This window comes from Drosophila pseudoobscura, chromosome 4 (assembly GCF_009870125.1).
Source record: "Drosophila pseudoobscura strain MV-25-SWS-2005 chromosome 4, UCI_Dpse_MV25, whole genome shotgun sequence".
Classification (NCBI taxonomy): Eukaryota; Metazoa; Arthropoda; class Insecta; order Diptera; family Drosophilidae; genus Drosophila; species Drosophila pseudoobscura.
This window is the reverse complement of record NC_046681.1, coordinates 24,068,538-24,090,614: the sequence shown is the minus strand read 5'-3', so window position 1 is coordinate 24,090,614 and position 22,077 is coordinate 24,068,538. Positions and strand designations below refer to the sequence as shown.

General features: G+C 41.2%; 2 protein-coding genes across 11 annotated transcripts; one reads left to right on the top strand and one right to left on the bottom strand.

Annotated features, from left to right (window-relative positions):
• Window positions 1-2,382: 2,382 nt before the first annotated feature.
• LOC6903015 (uncharacterized) lies at window positions 2,383-3,467 on the top strand. Its single transcript, XM_002132701.3, has 2 exons — window positions 2,383-2,482; window positions 2,564-3,467. The coding sequence occupies exon 2, from the start codon at window positions 2,602-2,604 to the stop codon at window positions 3,301-3,303; it is 702 nt and encodes a 233-aa protein (XP_002132737.2). The 5' UTR covers window positions 2,383-2,482; window positions 2,564-2,601; the 3' UTR covers window positions 3,304-3,467.
• An 889-nt stretch (window positions 3,468-4,356) lies between these two features.
• Window positions 4,357-22,022, bottom strand: GramD1B (GRAM domain containing 1B). Of its 10 annotated transcripts, none has more exons than XR_004469387.1 (12): window positions 21,059-22,022; window positions 14,334-14,666; window positions 13,558-14,134; window positions 11,422-11,677; window positions 10,241-11,348; window positions 9,929-10,181; window positions 9,742-9,872; window positions 9,487-9,683; window positions 8,773-9,147; window positions 7,207-7,672; window positions 5,567-7,137; window positions 4,357-5,356 (listed from the first exon to the last, which is right to left on the bottom strand). XR_004469387.1 is itself a non-coding variant. In XM_033380579.1 (12 exons), the coding sequence occupies exons 1-12, from the start codon at window positions 21,406-21,408 to the stop codon at window positions 5,321-5,323; spliced, it is 4,203 nt and encodes a 1,400-aa protein (XP_033236470.1). In that variant the 5' UTR covers window positions 21,409-22,022; the 3' UTR covers window positions 4,357-5,320. The 10 variants fall into 10 exon arrangements, 9 of the variants coding, with proteins under 9 accessions (XP_033236470.1, XP_033236468.1, XP_033236469.1 ...); XM_033380579.1 differs by having other exon boundaries at window positions 7,017-7,137; XM_033380577.1 differs by having other exon boundaries at window positions 4,357-7,137.
• Window positions 22,023-22,077: the final 55 nt, after the last annotated feature.

Here is a 22,077-nt window from a genome sequence, read left to right as displayed (position 1 = left end):
ATACCCTCTTTAAAGGTATTCGTCACTTGGGTAGATCTGAGCAGTCCAGTTCAGACCAGAAATGGACTTGTGATCTTCAGCATGGGAAACGATTGCCATGCAAAAAGTGATCCCTGAATCTTTAAGATACAAAGATATCTACGAAGCTTAAACGCTATACAGAACCTTCTTATTTATAGACAAAGAATCGCATGGCTACGAGAACGATGGTTGTAGACTTCGTCCTTGTAGATAAACTTGTTTGTTTCTTCCGATCATCAGAACTCAAAAGGAAATTGCTATCATTCCCTGTCATAGTATTGATCTATCGTTTAAAAAGTTTAAGATTTAGAGAACTTACAAAATGTTCGTAAATCAGTATCAGGTCACCCCAAAATATAAAGTATAGAGTGTGGAGAATATAGAGTCTATATTCGTATTTAATCAAAATTAAATAACTCGATCAATCAGCTAGGGTATCAAATGCAACGACCCTCGGTCTGCTTGTCTCTTGTTTTTTTGGTTTTCGCTCTGGTTAAGGTGTTTACTGTACTGAGAATCTCTGTTTTGTTGTTGCGGCGGCAGCGACCGCTGATAAGATTCGTATTTTCTTTCCTTCTTTCTTTTTTGCTTAATTTTTTTATTTTTTGGGAGAGTGCGTGCGTGCGTGCCCTCCTCGTTGTATATGTATGGGAGAGTATACATATGTGTGTGGGCCTAACAAATATTGAATTTCTAGAAGAAATTTATTAAGCGAATGGCGAATTTGGGTTTTTATTTCGTTTCTTTGTTGCATACTAAAATTTCGACTCATTTAGTTTTGAATTCTTTTACAAATTGCTATAATTTTAATCAATTTTACTTAAATTTCAATAAACAAAATACAATCCGAGAGAAGCAACCCTTTCTGATGCTTCTTTAATGCCAAATCTGGAGTCAATTATTCGATTAAACGTTTCTCCTTTTCAACATTATTACTATACTTCACTTTCTCTATTTCTTGGATCCAAAATCCCTTTAACAGATTCACACTTACAGGTGTTAAAAAAAACGCAATAAAATTTTATATATCCTATAAGTAGATTACTTTTAAAGCGGATGAACCCCAAAGTATACATTTCACCAAGTTTAATATGTAAAAAATATATAAAATTCCCCTTTAGAGGTCCGCCATTTCTTTATAATTTCTCTATCAAAATATTTGTAATTTTTACAATCGTACCATTCTCCATTCCTTTTTCAGGCGCTATTGAACTTATTCACTTATTCTTTATTTCACAAAATTTTTCCTGATTCGTGTGAGGTTTAATGAACTTGAACTGTTATCAGTCAGGTTGGCATTTGTGATACGGAGTATGCCCCAGAGAGCTGTGTAATGCAACAAAAGAAAGCGGAGCGGTAAAGCGCCACACAAAGTCGACCAAACAATAACTCTGTGAAGTTAGTCATCCATCGTCACATGGATATCTTATAGGGCTTTTGACCTGTAATATGGGCCATTAAACCATTTTTGTATTGAGGTTCAAAGTATTTTCCAGAATCCGCCTTTATTTGTTGTGTTTTTCTTTAAAAATTTGCTCGGTCTTTCAGTACAATTTGAAGGTGTTTTAATTGCAAATAATGAACTTCCGTTCATATATTTTCAAATGGATTGCGAATAGGCTTTTGAAATTGCTTACCCAACAAACGTGGAGAGTTTTGGTGGTTTTTGGAATAACAAGACATTCGACCTTCTATACAATATCAGCTAACATATCTTTAAAGGAAATGTTACTTAAATTAAGAATATATCTTCAAAAATATGGTCTATACTCAGTCTGTGATTGTCAATTTTGATAATTTCGAGCACGAGCATTGACGACACAAAGGGATGTTTCATGAGGTCTGTAAATTTGTTATAGGCGTTAGTGGCGTACATTTAACTTTTTACTATATTTATTTTAAAAACTAATTATTTTGGACGAAGAAGTCTACATAAAATTTTACATTTCCAAAGTATTTGACGTACATGTATAATGCATGTATATTACATTCAAGTGGCGCACCGCCAAATATCAACGTTGACAGCATAAACTACCAAATTGATGTAGAAGTCATGTAAAATCATGTAGAATTTTCCATTTCATGACGGTTATCCTCGATGAAGGAGCAGAAGTAATAAAAAAGGGAGTCCCCAACTATTAGGGTACGAAAATCACCATTTGCTCCCTAATTTTCCTATCTTACAGATCAAGGAGCTGATAAAGGATTTAAATTTGTTACAGAAGCGACTCAAGGACCAGAATAACAAGCTTTTCGGCATAATTTGGTGTGTTGATTGGGTCTTTACATTAATTCTTACACATTTCGGTATTAAATCGATTCCCATTACGAAGAGATCAACTTTGACAATTGGCACAGGACCCAAAGTGAAAAATCTTTGATATACCAATCTGCCTTCCACATGAAGTAGGCCGATGTGGTCAATGTGTAATATTGTCACACATAGTCACTGCCAAATTTAGTACGTACAACACTCTTATATATCTGTGTCTATTTTTTGAAAACATATTTTATTCTCGTATTAATAACTAAACCTTTTCAGAAAGCATTGCAAGTTTCTTGACGCTTTGGTTCGCTAGCATGGCTGACTTTCCAGGGACACCGATCATATCCATCTACGACCTGGTGCGAGAACGCAAGATCTTCCTTGCTTGTAAAGGCGATCCACAGAAGAGCCAACCAGAGAGCGAACCGATCGCCGAGACTATCCGAGATAAATCCAAGGCGATCAGCAAAAGTATCAGTGAACATCTGAGCTGTTCGTCCGATGGGGACTTGCTACCGCCGAAGCCATCAAATATTTTGGCATCGCATCTGACCAAAAAGCGGACGGGCGTAGTCATGCAGCATCAGCAGTCCACCACCAAGAAGGAAGTGCTCGATAATAAGCTGCCCCAAAAGATAGCGCCCAGGATTCGCAGTGGGACGACCAACTCGAGAGCTTCTTCAGTTGTGGAAAATAACTTAAATGCCTGCACGTCAAAGTCATTGACTAGCACGCGCTACAAGAAGAAGAACAAGATGATTCAGCCCTCAAGAGACTCGACAACAAAGGCCAACCTGAGCGACCACTCTCCAGATCAACGAATGCCCATGTCGCCTCGGAAGGCTGGCGGCGGAAACCAACCACGCATCAAGACTACTGCACCACTAAAGCTAAACCTCTCAAAGGCTTCTCAGACCAAGTTGCGCCCGAAGGGCCTCAAGTCGAAAGTTTGCCTCATCAACCCAACCAAGACTCCAACGACTCCTGTCAATGGTGTCCCCCGTTGGCGCCTCTGAGAGAATTTTGTGATATATTCACATAAATTGCAGTCGTTTCAAAAGTTCCGGTCTCACATGGCATTTCACAGGAGTACCATGTGAAATCGTTTTCAAATTCATCGTTTCTTTCAAATTTATAAAAGTTAATTGACAGACAAGCAAATAAAATCCATAAAAATAAATTTGAAGCCATAAATAAATAAATAAAAATATTATGTCTTCATTCAATCTCGTAGATTATGAGAGCTGGAAAACCCCCAATTTCCTTCATAAATCTTCCGGTATGGAAAAACCTATACCATTCAGACTTAATCCAATCCTATTCCTTATGATATTTTCTTTTATAATACATAATTTTATAGTTACATATTTGTATAAGCGCGTAGAACTCAATATAACTTACATAGATCAAGAAAGAACTAACAAGACCAATCCGTTAGACATTATCAAATCATAGAGGATTTCACAGATTTGTCTTTTAGCTATAGCATCGAAAGCTATACAGATATGGGGCTCCTTCAGTCTTCTTCTACTCATATTTTTCCAAGTTCACACTTTCTTGAAAACATTAAAATTATTTCTTCAGTAAAATCTACGACCAGCAATGTTGGGTGGATGGAAATGGAATTATTCGACCCACTTTTCATCGATCGGAAATATAGAAAACATTTTCTGTTTTATTTTTTTTTTGTATTTTTCATTTATTTGTTTTTATAATAAATTAGAATTTTCATTACTGCAGCTTAACATTCGGGTTCGTTTCATTCTTCTTCATTTAACTTTAAGACTAAGACTTGTGACACAATTTTTAAGCCAAATTCGCGAAGGCTCACATGAAGTTGACAAGAATTTATATATTTTTTTTTTGTGGGGGTTCTCCTGTTTCTCTTGCCTATTTTCAGTTTCGTTTTTTTGATTTTGTGTTGGACATTAACCAACAAATATGATGAAATTTTCATAGCTTAGACCTAAATGTACTATTTGCTTAAATAATTCTGTTTAAACATTTAGCATTCGCAAATCGCACAAGTTGTTGCCGTTTGCCTTTTTGCATTTTGTTTTTCCCTTATGTTCGTTCTGTTCTGCTTTGTTCTGTTAAAATGCAACCACTACAAACTAACAATACTTGGCTATATATATATATATCGAAATATATATATATTTATACATATATATAGTGTATATATAGAGCATGCCATTATCTCTGGGTCTCAACGCGCTTAGCATTGTAGATTGAGTTTGTTTGAAGTGTCGGTTCTGTATCGGGTTCGACTGTAAACGGGCGCCAAAAAGGAGGGGGGGTTTGGGGAGTTATACAAAAAGAACGAAAGAATTGCTCACAATTGTTTCGATTGGTTGTTACAAAAATATTGTACACAGTAAACATTTTGTATAATCGTTTTTATCAAATTTCCCCCTAGCCAAAGACCTGGCAATCGTTATATATATTATTATTTTTTTGTTACTGTTTTGCGCTTGCTCGACATCTTAATGAATTTTCTAAAACAAAAATTCAGGGCACGCCCTCTTGCTTGTGGTTTTTCTTTCCTTTTTTCTTTTTTTTTTGGTATGTTCTGAGATATGAAATACTTGAGGAATTTGTAGATACATTTGTCTAAAGCAAAGCCAAACGAACAGGTGCCAAACGTAAATGCAGTTAATAAAAAACGATAAACAATTGCTCTAATCCTAACTAAAATGCAGCTACTTATACCTTAAATTACACATTTTCTTCTTCACTTAGAGACTAGGACATAAATATGTAGAAATGCCGAATTTTGCGGGGAGGATTTTCATATGTGTTTCATGTGTATGGGTATGGGTTTCGTGGGTGAATGTGTGGGGGGATTTGTGACTAAATTTTAGTTGAATTTTAAATTCAATTTCAGATTTTTGTTTTTTTTTTGGTGGCTTTGCTTTGGGCCCAAGACTGTGCTGTGGGTCTTTTGCTTGCTTGTGTCGAAGACAATTGGATTGGATTAATTTTAGATGCACCACAAATTTAGCATAGCTTTGCTTTGATATTTTTTTGCAGCTAGCGTACAATGACCTCAGCCAAAGTTTTTTCAGTCTGAAAAACAAAAACGTTTGGGTGAGCAGGTTAAAAGAATAGAAGAAAAATGCATGGAGAACCTAAATCTCATTCCATGCGGAAATAATCAAATTACAGGATTAGTGAACACAAAAGGGTTAGTCGTGGTTAGTAGCAGAAGTAAAAGAGTGAATTCCCAGAGGGTTTAACAGAGGAGAACATTTAAGAAATAAACCAAAATTTACTTACAAAAATTAACGAATTTTGAGTGTGAGTTTGTCTCAGAATTTTGATACATTTTTCATCTTTCTGAACTTTTGAATTTCTGAATTTTGGTGAATTTTGTTTGATTTGATTTGGACAGCACAAAATGGGGGTTTGATTATGCATTACATTTCATTCGCGTCTCAGTCGAACATTTAACATATTGTGTTCGCCTTGGGTTTCTTTTTGGGTCTATGGAATACAAAAACCTAGAGCTAAAGAGTCGTCTACTCTGGTTGCAATTTAGGTGGAAGATTCATTGGGTTTATGTTGCCGATGTTTCCACATCAGTCTGCACCAGAGTAAACGCTTCTTGAACAGAGAAAAGGAGAACATGCAACAATATTGTTTAAGTTTTTACGTCTTTCTAACTAAGAGATCAGTTACAAATGCCCGCTAGTACAGTGCGTTTCACTACGTTAAGGCAAACAATTTTCAATTAGATTTCACTCGGAATTTTCGAGCAGGTGGAGATTTCGTACGCAAAAAAGTTGTCTGTTTTATATATACGACTTATAAAGTAGTAAAGGATGATATAATCTATTTAAATATGGATATCTAAGCCAAAGTGACTGCTTTCGAATACATCATGGGAATCTATCTTCGAACTGTGTCAATTTCTGATCAGAATGGAAGCTATGAGGATATTATTGAATTGAATAAGGCTAGCTAAAGAAAATGAACTGTTTCCAGCTGTTCTTCTGCTGCCTCTACTCGCCATCAAACTTCGGCGTGTCCTACTCGTTGCGACAGTTTTCGGCATCACCTACTCGGTGCAAAAGCTTTTGGCGAAAGCATCACATCCGCTTTCGGCTTCTGGTGACGACAGTTTTTGGCATCATCCTTTCGCCTGGAGCTTCCTCTAACAATATTTCGCCCTTAGTCTACGGGATCGCCTACACGGTTCGCCAGGTTTCGGTTTCAAGTTCGTGTCTGCAGCATTCGGCAATTCAGCAATCTTGCCCGAAAGCTTGACCACTGAAGCACGGAATTATAGTCCACATTTGTAATCCCTAGTCTCTGAGCGGTATGGTATTTCCATGCGTTTTAGGAGAATTTTTATGTGATAAGGAAACTATAAGGAACGATAGCTGGAGCCAATAAATATAACAAAAATTCCTAGAAGAACTCTGAGCAAACACTGTTTTCTGGGTTTATCTACTCCCAAAACTGCCTTATCGCTTTGAAACGCACTGCATGTATACATGTATTGGTGTGTGTGTGTGTGTTTTGTGTGTGAGTGTTTGAGTGTTTTCAGTTACAATTAGTTGTCGCTTGCTGTTTGCTGCTGTTGGTGTGCTGCTGTGGTCGTGGTTGCTGTTGTAGTTGTTTTCACATTTTAATGAGATGCTTAAAATTCAGTGTGCATTGACATCGACTCAATGCTCTGACGCAGCTGGTCATCGTTGTAGATCTTTTCGCAGACAATGCTCACCTTTTTCAGCAACTCGATGGCAGTTTGCAGCACTTGCTGCCATTTGCGCAGCTCGCCCTCATGCGATTGCTCCTGCTGACGCAACAGCTCCAGCCATTCCTCATTTGTGTTGGGAAGTTCCCTTGTGAATCGAATAGAAATTGAGTGTTAAGAGGAGCTGTTCTACAAATGGAATGGCCTCGATACTCACTTTAAGGCCGCCAAACTGGGGAAGCGCGCCCGTCGACTGAGATCCACGTCAATCCGTTCCTCCAGCTTCCAGAGCTTAAGTAATAATATCACATTTAATGCCAGCATCAAGCACAGCAACAGTATAACAAACAATGACAAGCCCTTGTGTTTGAGGAATCTGTGTCCCTGTCCCTGGCCCAGGGCCAGTGGCAGGCTGCCAACGCCGCCGAGATCGACGCCGCCAAGGTGCTTCTGCAAATGCTGTTGCTGGTGGTGATGCTGCTGCTGCAGGCCCGACAACTGTTGCAACTTGCCGTGCTCGTGCAGCAGAGCATGTCCCGAGGCGGCCCCAACGGACCCCGACCCGGCGACGCCGCCACCAGACAGTAAATGTGACTCCAGCAGTGTATCGCTAATACCAGTTTGTGCCGTGCCGCTGCCGCCGCCAGCTGCTTCCTCCAAGCTGCGTATTTGTGTGGCGGTACCTGTGGAGAAGGGACGAGCGCAGAGAGAGGAATGGCAAATGGCACGGTTAGAAATCAAATCATTTGAAAGCATAATCCAAAATAAATATGAGCTAGAATCAGGTGCACGCATATGTATGCTGAGGTATGGCGAGGCAACAGAAACACAACAATTGAGATACAACATAAAATCGAGAGAACTATCAATAAAATTAAACTGCAATAACAAAGCAAATCGGTACAGGAATAAGTTCGATATGGGGTCTCAGCAATTGCCAGCAAGAGAAGTGGTTATCAAAGAGAATTATAATATAGGAATGCAAAAGAGTAAGCATATAAAAAGTTGAAAAAATGTTGTCTGGAATGATTGCAGAAAGCATTCGCGAAAAAGGGAGGGACCATTTGATGAAAATGTGGTTGGTACTCGAGAAGTCCTACAGATTTAAAGGCTAATATAAAGTTTCTGCTATGAAATCCTACAACATTATTGAATGCTCGAACCGCACAAGCGAATTCTGCAAAAGAAAATGTCTGACAACATAAGTTGCGTGTTCATGACGCGAAACAGTGACTCACGGACTCGAGCTCCAAATGAAAATGCCAGAGAATTGACTCGCGAGTCACAGATAAAGATTTGGTTGTTGTTGTCAAAAGGCCTGCCCTCTGCTGACCACACAAGTGTGCCCTGCCCCAATCTTATGCTAAATCTTTATCATGTCATGTGCATTCTATGAGTTGAGTCATTACTCAATGCCGAGACAGGTGCCACAGGTGTGTACATTGTTCGAATTGGTTGATTTGTGGAGATTAGATTGGCATTCAAATCTTTGCAATTAAAATCCATGGCACGTGCAAAGATTTAGAACACACCATATGTTCCGACACCTGCATTCACTTGCCACTGATAACAACACCTGCGGCAATATTGCTCTGATAAGCTGGACAGCATTTATGGCACAGCTCCATTTCAAACGGAAATCGGAGATAGGCTTACAAAGAAATTATTTATAACATAGAATGATTAAAGGAAAGCTTTAACTCTTCAAAAACACACAAATAATACCTACTCCTCTGGCAATGGCTTCCCATTATTCTACATAGCTGTCACTGGCTGTGTGTACCTTTACTCGACTGAAATATGGCCTTACGATGGTGCCACAGTGGCTGCTGCGAATGCTGATGATGATGATGCAAGTGCTGATGATGATGCGGCTGCCTTTGATTGTGCGGATGCTGATGCTGATGCGGTGGCTGTTGGCTACTGGAGGTACTGTGATGATGATGGTGATGGTGGTGCATGTGCAGGTGCTGGTGCTGATGATGCTCATGTTGTTCCGACTGATGATGATGATGGTAATGATGTCGTGATGGCTCTCGTATGCTGTCATTGTCCGTGCTGGTGGCTGTTCCTGTTTCGGTTACAGCTGTCGAGTCTGTTGCTACAGCTGTCGTCCCTGCTGTTGCTGTTTTCGTTGTTGTTGATTGTTGATTTATGCCTGTTGTGGTGTATGTTGTTTGTAGCTTGTTGTAGCTTTTGCATATTGGAATTGGGTTTTCGTTGGAGGTTTTGTTGTAGCAGTTGTTGGAATGATTGGTATGCATGCGTGAGTGGTTTTTTTTGTGTGTGTGGTTAGAAGAAGCAATGGCAATGGCAATGGCAAATGGCAATTGGCATTGGCAGTGTAAATATATAGAATACATATGGAATAGACTATACTATTCCATATTTTTGTATAGAATTAAAGATTATGCTTTGCATTGTTGCTGTTGTTCTTGTTGTTGTTGTGGTTGTTGCATTGTTAATTGTTTGTTATTGCTTACATCTAAATGCTTACCACGCCTCGGCCTCCGTCCCTTGCCCTTGGCAGGCGGTATACACGTCTCGCTCTGGAGGGCATGCAACTGAGCGCCAAAGAAATCCTCAACACCCGCCCACGTATTCTTCTCGATGAATCCCTTGACAACGCCCCAAATCGATTTCTTATACTTGATTTGGGTATGAATCGACAGCATGGTGTGATCATCGACAGTTCTATAGTAAAGGAATATTAATATTAATGCACACTGCACTGTCTTTAAAGGCGTCATACCTGGCCAAACAAAAATGTATGAGCACACTGAAGCTATCCGCATATGGAATGCCTGCATTAACACTATTTATGTCTATGGAATACAGTTCCCCAGGCTTGCTGCATGGCCTCATCGTCTGGTATTCGGTTACCTACAAAAACAATCAATTCATTTGTTTCCTTCTTTCCCTTAAGCGCATGAGTGTACCTTTGAGGTCTTGGGTCCCACAGAGGCGGCCAATTGTACGGTGACATTGACAACGCGCACACTGAGACCCTCCTCGTTCTTGGTCCATTCGCCCATGACCAAGTCCGTTGATTTGCGCATGGCATGGAAGTCCGTTACGAATTTTGATTTTGTGAACAGCAAATTGAATAGCGTGTCCACGCTGATGGGCAGAATGGTGTGGACAATTTGTCGGCCCTCGTGCGTCGACGTGCACTCGGTGGTGGCCACGAATCTGTGAAAGATTTCAACAAGATTAATAGCTGCACTAGTGAGTTCACTCCCCACACTTACGGCACATTATTCTCCTCGGAATCGGACGAATCCGAGACATCTGTGGGTGCCTGCTCTTCGGCATTCTTGCCGACCAATTCTGCTTCGCGTTGCCGATGATTTTTGCTCATCTTTCGCTTGCTTTCCAACGTTGCCACTTGCTTAGCCTCTGCCGCGGCCGATAGCGAGGCGGCGGCTGCTGTTGCTGCTGCTGCCGCCGCTGCTGCTGCTGCTCCCGAGTTGGAACTCGTACTGATCTTCTTTTCCGCGCTCTTCTTATCACTGCCACTGGCTGTGGTCGTCAGGCTGATGCTGCTGTTGTTTGTATTGTTAGTCGAAGCTGCTGCTGCTGTGGCGGCTGAACTTTCTGTGCTGTTCCTGTTGCTGCTGCCGGCGCTGCCGGGTAAATTCATCATGGTGACGCCCACCGACTGCTCCGCTGGCTTCACGGAGCTCAGCGTGAGCTCTTTGGCATTCTGTTTCATCTTCTTGCTCAGCTTTCGGTTACTGTCTTTGTTGTTGTCCGAGCCACTGGCCGAGGCGTTGGCTGAATTCGAAGATTTTGAAGAGTTGAAGAAATATTTCGTTTTTGATTTGCGTGGTTCTGCTGCCCGGCCGCTGCCGCCGCTGCTGGCACTGCTGTTGCCGCTTAGGCGCTGCTGGGGCTGCTGTAGTTGTTGCTGCGACTGATTCGATTGGTCGTCATCAATGGCGGTTTGAAACTCCACATCGGTCTCCGTATCCTTATGCAGTGTGGGATCAATATAGTCCTCGTCGTCGGTGGTCAGGCCAAGCTCTTCGCCATAGCAGTTGTGGACGTATTTCCAAATCTCTTGCGGCGAGAATTGCTTGTTCATCAACGTGTTCTGCCAGACACGGAAGAGCATCAAGAAGGACTTGTCGCGCGATGTGAATGTGGCAAAGAAGTACTTGTCCTTGCTAGTGGCTATCGATATCGCATTGGGTATCACCAAGGCGGTCTTCTCTTTGGTTATGGCCGTCACATCCTTCCACTTGATGCTCACATAGGTCTCCCAGCTGAAGATGTTGGCATGGAAGCAAACGTAGTTCTGTGAGACATACAGACGGCCCTGGACCAATATATCCCGTTGCAGGGCGCACGAGTAATCTACGAATAAATTGAATTTTAAATTGATTCGAGTCGAGTGTGTGGGTGTAGCCCCCAGTGTAGTGTGACCTACCCACAATCAGTCGCTCATCGTTTGGCACGTCCTTGAAGAGCTTCTTAAAGTCGCCGGCTCGGGACTTGTAGTTGGGATAAATGACGTTGTACCAGGACTTCTTTTTGGCCCGCTCCGACAGCCTCGAGGGCTTGGCTGACTTCTCGTTGGAGTTGGAGCTGCTGCTCACCTGTGGATCGGCGGTGGCTCGGTCAACGCGCAAAATGCTCAACTCATGCAGCGTCAGCTCGTTGCTTAGCTTGTTCTGTGCGGTGTCCTGCAGGGAAAGGGAGAGTTGATCCATTACCATTAAAATTTCCATTCAACCATTCAGCAACTTTATCGTCGGCTACCCGTCGCAACAATTGTTTTATTTCTGCTGCTGCTGCTGTCGCTGTCAATTTATTTGGTGATTCACCTCTGGTTCAGAGGAAACTACTTTCGGCCAGGTGTTTAGGTTTTGCTTTCTTATCAAGCCCACACGCCTATCGTCTGTTTATGACCCCACCAATTATTAGCAACAAATTCGCGACACTCGTGCCGGTTTTTTCTCTGTTTTCTACCTTGATATTGTACCCGTGGAGACGCTCCGTCGCTTATTGAATACCGCTTTGCTATTGCCAGCCACGGGCCCACACACGACACAGAAACAAACAAAAAATGTATAGAAAATCTTATCAATGGGGCGGCAAAGGCAGAAAAAGCTTCGACCGAAAATTTATGTCGCGAGCTTTTCGCTTTTCGCTTTTTGCTCTCTGCTTTTGCCTGACGCTGAAGGGTAATTCTAATCAGCTGCGGCACGTTGGATAGGTGATAGGGTATGCCCATACATTATATACATATGTACATACTTACATATGCATATGCGCGTACACTGACACATTTGTGTGTGCCGACTATCAATTGGAACGATTAGATTGAGCCCGCAAACACTGACGTTCGATATATGCAGTTATTAAACTGTGACTGATGTCTCATTTTGTCATGTCTTGTCAGCCAAACCTATCTATCCATCTATCCATCCATCCATCCATCTGTCAAGCCATCGATTCATCAATCACTCGTGCGGTCGATCTGCTGTCTTGGACTGGATTTCACACCTTCGCTGGTTGTGTGCTAATGGCTTAAGCAAATCCCACAGTACGGAAAGCTTTTTCTTTGCCAATGCAAATAAAAACCGGAAATAGTTGACGGTCTTCTTCTCGAGCATCTATTCCACACTTCAGAAAGTACAGGGTCACAGAGAAAGAACTGTAGATACATTCGAAGACTGCTGATTGATAACAATCTTCAAAATCTAATCAAAAGGTGTGATTTTTTTTTACAAATAATAATCAAACTTTGATTCTGCTTTGTCGAAGAGCTCCACATATGGCTTGACCATGCCTTTACCCTTGAAAATTCCATGGAAACAAGTGGTAAATCATAAAAAAAACTTACATTGACTGAGTTCTAATCAAACTACGGTCTAATCGCTAGAATTTTTATCGCTGGCTTATGTACTTTGACCTTTCATATCAGAAATGATTTATACACCAATCCAGGGGGTTGGAAAGCTTTTTGATTGGTAAAAAATGATCTATTTCTCTTAGGATATTTACATTACCGCATCTCCCTTTGAGGATACGGTCTTCATTACAATTTACAGTCAGAAGACACGCTAGTCCATTCGTTATAATGCTCAGAAGAACCCAATGATTCTTGCAGCCAAATAAAGCTTTTAAGGAGGCTTGCGAGACTTCCAGATCTTCGGAACATCCACTCCGGACTTCATAAAGCATGCAGGAAGCTTTTGAAACCTTATTGACAATTTTTTTCTTTATAAACAAAAAAGGTAGTCACTTGGGGTTGTGAGTCATGTGTTGGAGGCTCGCTCTGTCGAGTAGAAATCAAATTTAGATTCCCAGAAAAAGAATCGGAATTTTCACAGCGGTTTTTTCCCTTGAAAATCTAAAGACAGCCAGTCGCAGCTGAGAGGTGTATTAGCTTTACATTGAGTCGAGGAGGTGCAGATAAGATAGCCCTGGAATTCTCGCATTTCCAGTGAATGACCCATGAGTATCTCCAACTAACAACTGGCTTTTTCCACCCTGTTTTCGATATTCTGTTTTCCCACCTAATACCCAAATTGTCATCCGATGGCTCCAGTCCACTCACCTCATCTCGTCCACTGCTCGATGTGGAGAGTTTGGGTTGACTGGCCCGTCCCTTGGAGCTGGTCGAGCTCTTACGGCTGCTGGGACTGTCCCCGCAGGAGCCGCCTGCCTGGGCGTGTCCGTTCGAGTCGACGCTCTGTGACTGCAGTGGCTGATCCCTGGCCTGATCGCTTCCTACAATATTGATGGTAGGCGTTGAGGTCTGAGGGACGTTGCTGCCGCTGCTGCTGTGGGCCAAATTCGTATTAGAGCTGGAAGTGGCTTGGGCTAGGCTTGGATTGCTGCCGCTGTTGATGCCATTGGACGAGGAGGAGGCAACCGACGGCTCATTGCGTTGCTGAGATCCTGAGGCTGCTGCCGCCGCTGCGACTGCTGTGGCGACAGTGGCCGCTGCTACAGTTCCTGCTGTGGATACCGCCGCTGCCGTTGAGGTTGTTGTTGTGGAAGAGTTCTGTTTCGAAGACGCCGAAATGGAGATGCTGCTGTGCTCGAGGATGCCGGCAGCCTCCTGGATGGTCAGAAGTTTGCTGTTTGTTGTAGTTGTTGTAATTACGATCTCCTCGGTGATGGAATCGCGCCTGCAATGGTAGGGGGAAGACCCAAAATAAGTATAGATTCCACATCCAAGTCCCATCTAAACTACTAATTCGATTTTTTTCGATTAAATGGAAAAACTCTTGAACTAGGCATGCAAATTTTGGAATAAACGTATTCTCTTACGGAATTGGACCAAGGCCTGGCTGGAGAGTTTCCTGAGCACTGTATGATCCCACCTACCTGTCGCCACCGTTGCTACAAGAAGCCGGGGCCGCCCTCTCCTCAGGCCTGTCTTCTCCGATCCTCTGATCCGGATCCGGATACTCCTCCTCCTGCGGCTGTTCCTGCTGCTGAGGAGTCGGCTCCTCCTGGCACCTCTCCGGCGTTTGTTTGGCCAGTGGCGGTGTCTGTATCTGTGACTGTGACTGTGACTGTGACTCTGGCTGTGACTCGTGCTGTGTCTCAGCTAACATGTTGGCATTGGCATTGGCTGGGGGCTTACTACTGCACGGACTATCGGCAGTTCGGGCATTTGTTGTTGTTGGGTTGGTTATAGTATCAAAATCTTTAATCCTACAATAAAATGCATAAACAAATCAAAAATAACGAATGCCAAATTAAAAGTCATGCCTAAAGGAGGATAAGTCGTTAATAGCAACCGAAAAATCGCACTTCTACTTTTGGGAAGGAAGATCTACAAAACCTACAAAAAAAACGGCTACATTTTTTAAAGGCAGGAAAAAGGTTGGACCACAAACTAATAGGAAAATTCACCCACTTTTAGTGAATAGAGAAGAAACTACTTTATTTTACAACGTGAGGAAAGGAAACTCTTGAAACCAACTCGAAAGGTTCACAGTTTATAGGATTTTGGATAGAAGTTACAGTGAGATTTGAAAATTAAAACAAATAGAACCAACAACAAACGAAGAGTTCACTGAAACGATATACGAACTCAATACTTCAAATACGTTTAAGCATCCCTAAAGTTACTTCCAGTTCAAAATCAAGAAGACCCTAAACGAGTGTGGACAGAACTTTCAAGAAACTGCCGATTTGAGTACAATTTTGCAAACCCTGACAAGTAATATCAAACACAAAACAACCATTATAAACGAAATTCTACTCGAGCATCAATGCGCTGAATCATGCCCAAGAAATTTAGTTGTTTTTGCAATCTTGCGACATAGAAGGGTCTCGGGTCTCGATCTACGTGGTGCGTCACCAAAGACTGAGTATTTGTTTGTAGAAAATTGTGGGACCCAGACGAGACGACACTCGACTCGAAGAAGAATATGCCACATCCCGCACACTGTATTGTGTGTATTTTGTTTCTGATCTCTCGGGACCGAGCCTCGGTCCCAGTCTCGGTCGCTTTTTTGCTTTTTCATTGACTTTTTTGCTTGTGCAATCTGGAAAAAGTTGGAGGCGAGGACTATGCAGATTAGGGGACACAAAAGAATGGAGAAATCTACTTGTATATTTCCAGTTGAGGCATACCAGATAAATGGCGAAATGTGACGTAAAAAGGCTCTTCTAATCATCAATTTGAGTTCATCAACACTAAGCGTGACTCAAACCCTCCTTAGGGCGATAAAACGCCTCCGTTTATAGGAAAACGCACATACATGGGATTTATTAGTAAATGCTGATAATCTAAACTCTTTTGCCAAAGTTCAACCTCTTTGAATCCACACTCTCACACAAACACAACGCTTTTTCCTGCAAATCACAATTGATAATTCATGAAATGCGGTTTTTAAGCAGTTGCTGTTTTCCGCAAGTGGCAAGTGGCAAGTGGCAATGATAAGCAAACAGCTCCAATAGAGACAATGAAGTGGGCAGAGTAGTGCCGCCCCCCCATCGACACCTGTCAATTGGTTTTGTTAGAGAGACAATATCGCCGGAGCTGATCATCGTTCCCAGTAATTTCGCTTCTAATTAATTTCCTTTAATCGTTTCGCGGCACTGATAGCACTCCGCACACACGACACACATTCGAATCAATTATTTTTTGTTATGCTCTATTTAGTGGGCGACTATTTTTCCATACCATAGAACGCGAGGCGCTCGCTTTTTTTTGCGCCACTTTCCTTTCAACATATTATTTTTATTATGTGTCGGACGACGACCGGCTATGGAAATGTATATATTATTTTCAATTAGACATGCTCTTGTCTCAGTGGGCTGCGACAGAATGGTGTATCAATTGCCATTAAACGATGGTAATCAATTCTATTGTGTACTATTTTTCTGTATTTTCTGTGAGCTTTTCTGAGCCCCTGTGCCTGTGTGTGTGTGCGTCACAATTGTTTATTATTTTCAATATATACATATATATGTATATTCATATACTTATGGGCCAGTATGTATACCATTTAGTGGTGATAAGAGCGATAAGATATTCGCTTTTTTTTTTGCTCTGATAAAGCAGTCCGCCAGATGTTAATGGTCAGACCCACAGGCCCACAGACGTGCGTCGTTCAATATTTGTGCAAGCAATAGACCCTTCAAATATCAAGTTCTTAGGCCATCGAAGCCTTTAACCGATTTTAAAGAGCTACTGCAGCGGTGTGAGCCGTTACCACATGACGCGCGGCACGTGGATGCTCGTCTCGAGTCGCACGAGCCACGGCTGACCAAGAGAATGGCTGAAAAGCTCTTAAAGAACATACATTGCGTGTGCATGACGCGTGGCCAATTGATGCTCGATTCGAGACGCACAAGCGAATGCTGCAAAAGGGAATGGCTGATTCGAGACACACAAGCGAATGCCTGATAATTTGAAAAACAACATACAATGCTTGTGCATAACGCGGCAGACTAACAGCCTTTACACCGCAGTATAACATACAACATTAAAAGAAAGAAAGCCTAATTTTGGGGTGATCATTAACAAAATTTTAACAAGATAAGGCTGACCCACATAATGCCAAAAACTTGATTATCTTTTTATGACAGAGCGACAATCCATTCGATCCGAAAAGCCAAACAAACTAACAGCTGGATTGCATTGGAAAAAAACAGATTGAGCGAAATTGGCAGTATCAGAGCTGCTGCTGATCAATAAATAATATATCCACAAGATAGACCCCAATATCTCATGCTGTGCCTAGCAAACATCTGGTCGAAATACCCTACCCTGGTGATACCCCTGCTAGGGTAATGATGTATTATATTTAGCCCCACATCTGTTTCGTTTTGTGTTGTTGAAAATATGTCAATTATAGGACGACTGCACCTGGGGGTTACGATATTCTGCTACAGCAGTTCGTCTGTACCTGAGGCATAATGTCTTGTTACCGAATATGAAAATGCAGACAGAGTTTTTGCGGTTTCATTTAGCTTTCAGTAAGAATAAATATGTATTTGTAGTGCTTTACGAGTAGAGTAAGTTTTTACTGCCAAGTGCTTCCATTTCCAGAAGTACAAGAAGCACGAGAATGCAAAAACAAAATACATATTGAATTGGAGTTAGACAGAAGACTGGGACCTGGACTGCCTCGATTCCAAGAATGCCCCACCGATAGACTATACAATATGTAGAGATTTTTACCGCAAAAGAAAACAATTTTCTTTGTGATGAACGCTTTAACAAAAAAACTTTCCATTATCTTTATGTACAAAAATAGCTACATATTCCTCTCACTATACTCCCCTCATAATATAAAGAATGTATCCCTGAGGGTCTTTAAAAATAACTCAAAACCCAAGCCTTATCAATTGTCCCCGTTCAAGTTCATAGAAAAAGTGAAATATGATGTACACTTTGTTGAGATGAAAAAGCCTCATTTAAGCCTCACCAACAACAACGCAAATACGAATCGGGAATTGTAGAAACAAACAAATAACGAAGTGGATTGGAGTGGAATCATTAAATGATAATTCCCCTACATCAATTACACATGCATATAGTATATACAAAAACTGTTTGTGATTACGAAAGAGTCACTTCGAATGTGAGAAAGATCAGAGATTATATACTATGCAGTACATAAAAACTCTCTTCATATGTGGCTGGTAAATACGAGTCACAGACTCGGCGAAAGATCACAGATAAGAGAGCTGAGAAATTTTTGGGAAAAAATTATCTAGCCAAAAAGCCGCTATAACTGATAAATAAACTATGAAACAATTGAAAATAATCTTAAAACCGGTACGATAAATCATTGGAATTTTTTGAATAATTGAGTGGAATTTTTTTAGAGGGCAAATGTAGATGAAATTCCTAGGAAAATGCTCTATAGAAAATAACAAAACCAAATATACGAAGTATATATATATACATATATAGTATATCAATTATTGTGGGTTTCATCGATGTAATTGAAAGTGCAGCGACTACACTCACCTCTGGCAGCCTCAGGGGACCCCGTTGAACTCTAACCTTTGCGGTGGCCTAGCCATAAAAACTACATTAGCTACCGCTAAAGAATTAATTACAATTACCAACGGCACCACCTCACAACAGTCTCTAGTATACAGGTATACGGCAGGTAGTATATCTCTAAAAGGGTTATCCAGGAAGCGGCGAGGAGCAACGAGTTGTCAAAATCGTAATTAATATTTTCTCTCTCCCTCTCTCTCTCGTTCCCGTTTCAAAATGCAACAGAATCGAATAGCTGGCGAAAAATCAATAATAAAAGTGGGCAACAAACAAAAAAGTGTATTACATTTTCTTTCTTTTGGTTTTCTTTGGTTCCACGTTTAGGGTTTTTCTATGCGGTTTTTTAGGTTCCTCGTGCGGCATTGCTTTTGCTTTTTTTGCTTTTTTTGTTGGGGTGTTACTGTTTGAGGGGGGGGCGTTCGTTCTTTTATTGTTGGGGGACCGTCCCAATGTATGTCATCGTTCGAAGAACAGTAGGAGCAGGAGCAGCAGCAAAAGAAAGAAAACCGATGACGAAACGCGAAAACACGGCGCAAAAATAAAATATGGTATTTTTAGCACTGTTTTGGCAGAATGTCATTAATTTATGAACTATCCCACATATTCGCGTTCGTTAGCGCTACTATGACATGCCGCGCCACCGTTTTTCTGTTAATTATTTAATTAATTTCTGGCCTATTCTGTCCGTTTTGTTCTATTGTTGGTTTGTTTGTTTGTTTGCTGTCTGATGGTTTTTTTTTTTTTTTATTCTAAGGCACGCGATGGTGGTTCGAGGCGGTTTGTGCTTGTGCCGGGCACGTCATTTCAGCGCGACGTTACGATTTGCACTCGAGAGAGAGAATCGCAATAGCGCAGAGAAAAGCAGGCAGGCAGGCAGGCTGGCAGGCGAAGGCAGCCAGCCCCCAAAGGCCCCAGCAGGCGAGAATGAGTAAGACTGATTCGAGACGTTTGGCCGACTACTGCATACGCTAGACTCATTCAACAAAGTGTCTGATAAAGAACAACCCACATACATATATACATATATTTGGCGGATACATCAAGTATTCCCCACCTTCCCCGCACAATCTGTTTTTCCACAGACACACACGACGCGTATCTGGCAAGCCAAGGCTAGTCGGAAAACCTTTGTTTTTTTTCCTTTTTAGTTTGTGATTCGGTCATGCTGGTTATATGGAAAACGCTTCACTGCACTCGCACAAATTTTGATACGGCGTATACATACAATATGTACATGTGTATCTGTGATTATGCATATACAGTGAGTTTCAAATGTTTCAAACACTTGTTAGAAAGCACCATATACCGAGAGCCAAACAAGTAAAGTATACATATATTTATTATATATTATTCGTATTCTACCAGTCCTCAAATCAAATCTATACTGCAAGACAACGAAAAAACACTAAAATAGTGATGTAAAACGTCTCCACAGTGGTATCAGTAGAAGAACTGAGCCACTATTTGTGCCAAAACGACGTTCTCCAACACGCACAGCTGATTTAGAGCACCAGTTGGCCTACAAAAACAAACTAGACCGCACACTGCCAGATTTTTTTCCATGGGGCTTAATTCTGCTATCACCAGAGTTAGTTCCAGCCAAGTCTATAAACATAAGCTACTTCTGTCTTCCAATCAAGTCTGGATTGGATTGCGGCCATTAAAAACTAAAAGCTGTGTGGAAATTTAAAAGGAATTACCTCCGACACCACATTTGATTTAATTTTTAAAGATAATGCTCGTATTAAACATATGTTATATTTTTGGAAAGGAACCTTTTTTTATTTTATAATGGAAACAATTCTAAAAGCTACTTTTACTGAGCACTGACTACGTTTAATAGCATTTGGGGTAATTTAAACAACAAATTAATGTTAAAAACCTGTTTCTTAAACAAAGAGAGACAATTACAATTAACGAATTCCTGAAACTTTGTATAATTACTTTTAAAAAAAATTGTTTTAATCTCTGACAGTTTCGCTTGTAATTGAAATCCCCAAAACGCATTTAATACCTACAACGATTTTAATCTCACAAGGGGTTATTGTATTTCCATTTTCTCGCACTCGGTGGAGTAGAAAATCTTCTCAACTGCCTAAAAGTGTACTACTTTAGGCACCAAAAACTATTTCATCTTGTTAAAAAAGGGCCAACATTTTTGAATAGCAGCTAAATAAACAGATTACCAACAAACCCACAGTACTCTCTATTTTAGACACAAATAAAATAATACGTTTGCACGGCTGAGCGCGCGCAACTGTTGCGCAATAAAAATAAGTAAAACGGGCTAATGCAAGAAGTAAAAGGTAAAGTTTTTGTGGGGCAAGCAAGCAGACTACGTAGACTGGGAACGCAATTGGGGTATGGTATTATTATCCAGTAGATAAGCCAACTGAAAGGAATGGAATACTACATATATGATATGTATGTATAAACGACATGCAATATAAGCAGCAAGAGGGAAAGAGTAACTTTTAAAACATGCAAACCAGCGAAAAAACCTACACCAAAAATTAATTTGCTTAGCTTTTAATTATATATTTTTAAAAGACTAGTCTTTTTGGGGTGGCACACTCACATGGGCGTCGAGTTCAGGCTGACAGTGCGTTTGTGCCTCTGTTGGTTGTGTTGTTGTTGGTGCTGCTGGCTATGATAGCTACTGTGGCGTTGGTGGTGGTGGTGGTGGTTGTTGTTGTTGTGGTGATGTGACGACTGGCGAAAGAGGCTTTGAGCGGTGGCCAAGGTTTTGGGCAGGGCACCTTGACTGGAAGATTTGCACAGGGCCACAAAGCGGGTGCTGGCGCTGACCGACGGTGCCGATGAGGTGGATGCTATTGAGGAATTCGAGGATGAGGTGGATCTCTGCTGCTGTTGTTGTTGTTGGTGGTGCTGCTGCTGCTGTTGGCGCTGCTGTGTGACAAAATGCATGACAACGGCACACGTTGCCGCCCCACAATTACAGTCTCGTTTGTCTGAGATTTATTTAGTTATTATTATATTTAAAGGCCAATTTGCGTGAGTCGTCGTCCAGCAACAACGGTACTCGTTGGCTCCTCTATGCCCAGCCGCTTTGTCGCTGTCTATCTCTTCTGCTGCGCCTCTGCTGACGTCTGCGGAAGTTTCTTTTTATTTTTGTAGTTTTTCATAGTTAAAACACTGCCACTTTATGCTCTTTGATGTCTACATATTATGTGGAATCGTATTCTGCCGTTTACACTCGAATGCTCTTTGTTATAATTATTGTTAAATGAGATTCACGTACAAGTGTGCATAAATTCTTTCGTTTCTTTTCCGCTTTTTCACTTTTTTTGCGCATAAATTTGTCGAGTCGTGGCTAGGGATGTCGAGGGTTTTGATGTGCCGACGCCGCTGTACTAGAGTCAATGATTCTCACCACTATTACGACTCAAAAATAATAGAATATATTTCCATATTTCGGTTTATATTGTTTCTTTGAGTTTTGGTGTTTTTCAGTCAATAAAATGTGTATATAATAATTGCTGGTAATTGCCGGCACCATGGCAACTCCCGGACACAGCTGTTTATCGCTAATCTCTAGCCGATATGTCACATTTCGATAGCACGAGAACGGAACTA

Coding starts and splice junctions, on each gene's coding strand:
- LOC6903015 (XM_002132701.3), top strand. CDS start 2,602: ATGGCTGACTTTCCAGGGACACCGATCATATCCATCTACGACCTGGTG.
- GramD1B (XM_033380577.1), bottom strand. CDS start 21,408: ATGCATTTTGTCACACAGCAGCGCCAACAGCAGCAGCAGCACCACCAA. Junction 14,667..21,058: donor AGCCTGAACTCGACGCCCAT/GTGAGTGTGCCA, acceptor ATTTTATTGTAG/GATTAAAGATTTTGATACTA. Junction 9,873..9,928: donor TGGGACCCAAGACCTCAAAG/GTACACTCATGC, acceptor TTGTTTTTGTAG/GTAACCGAATACCAGACGAT.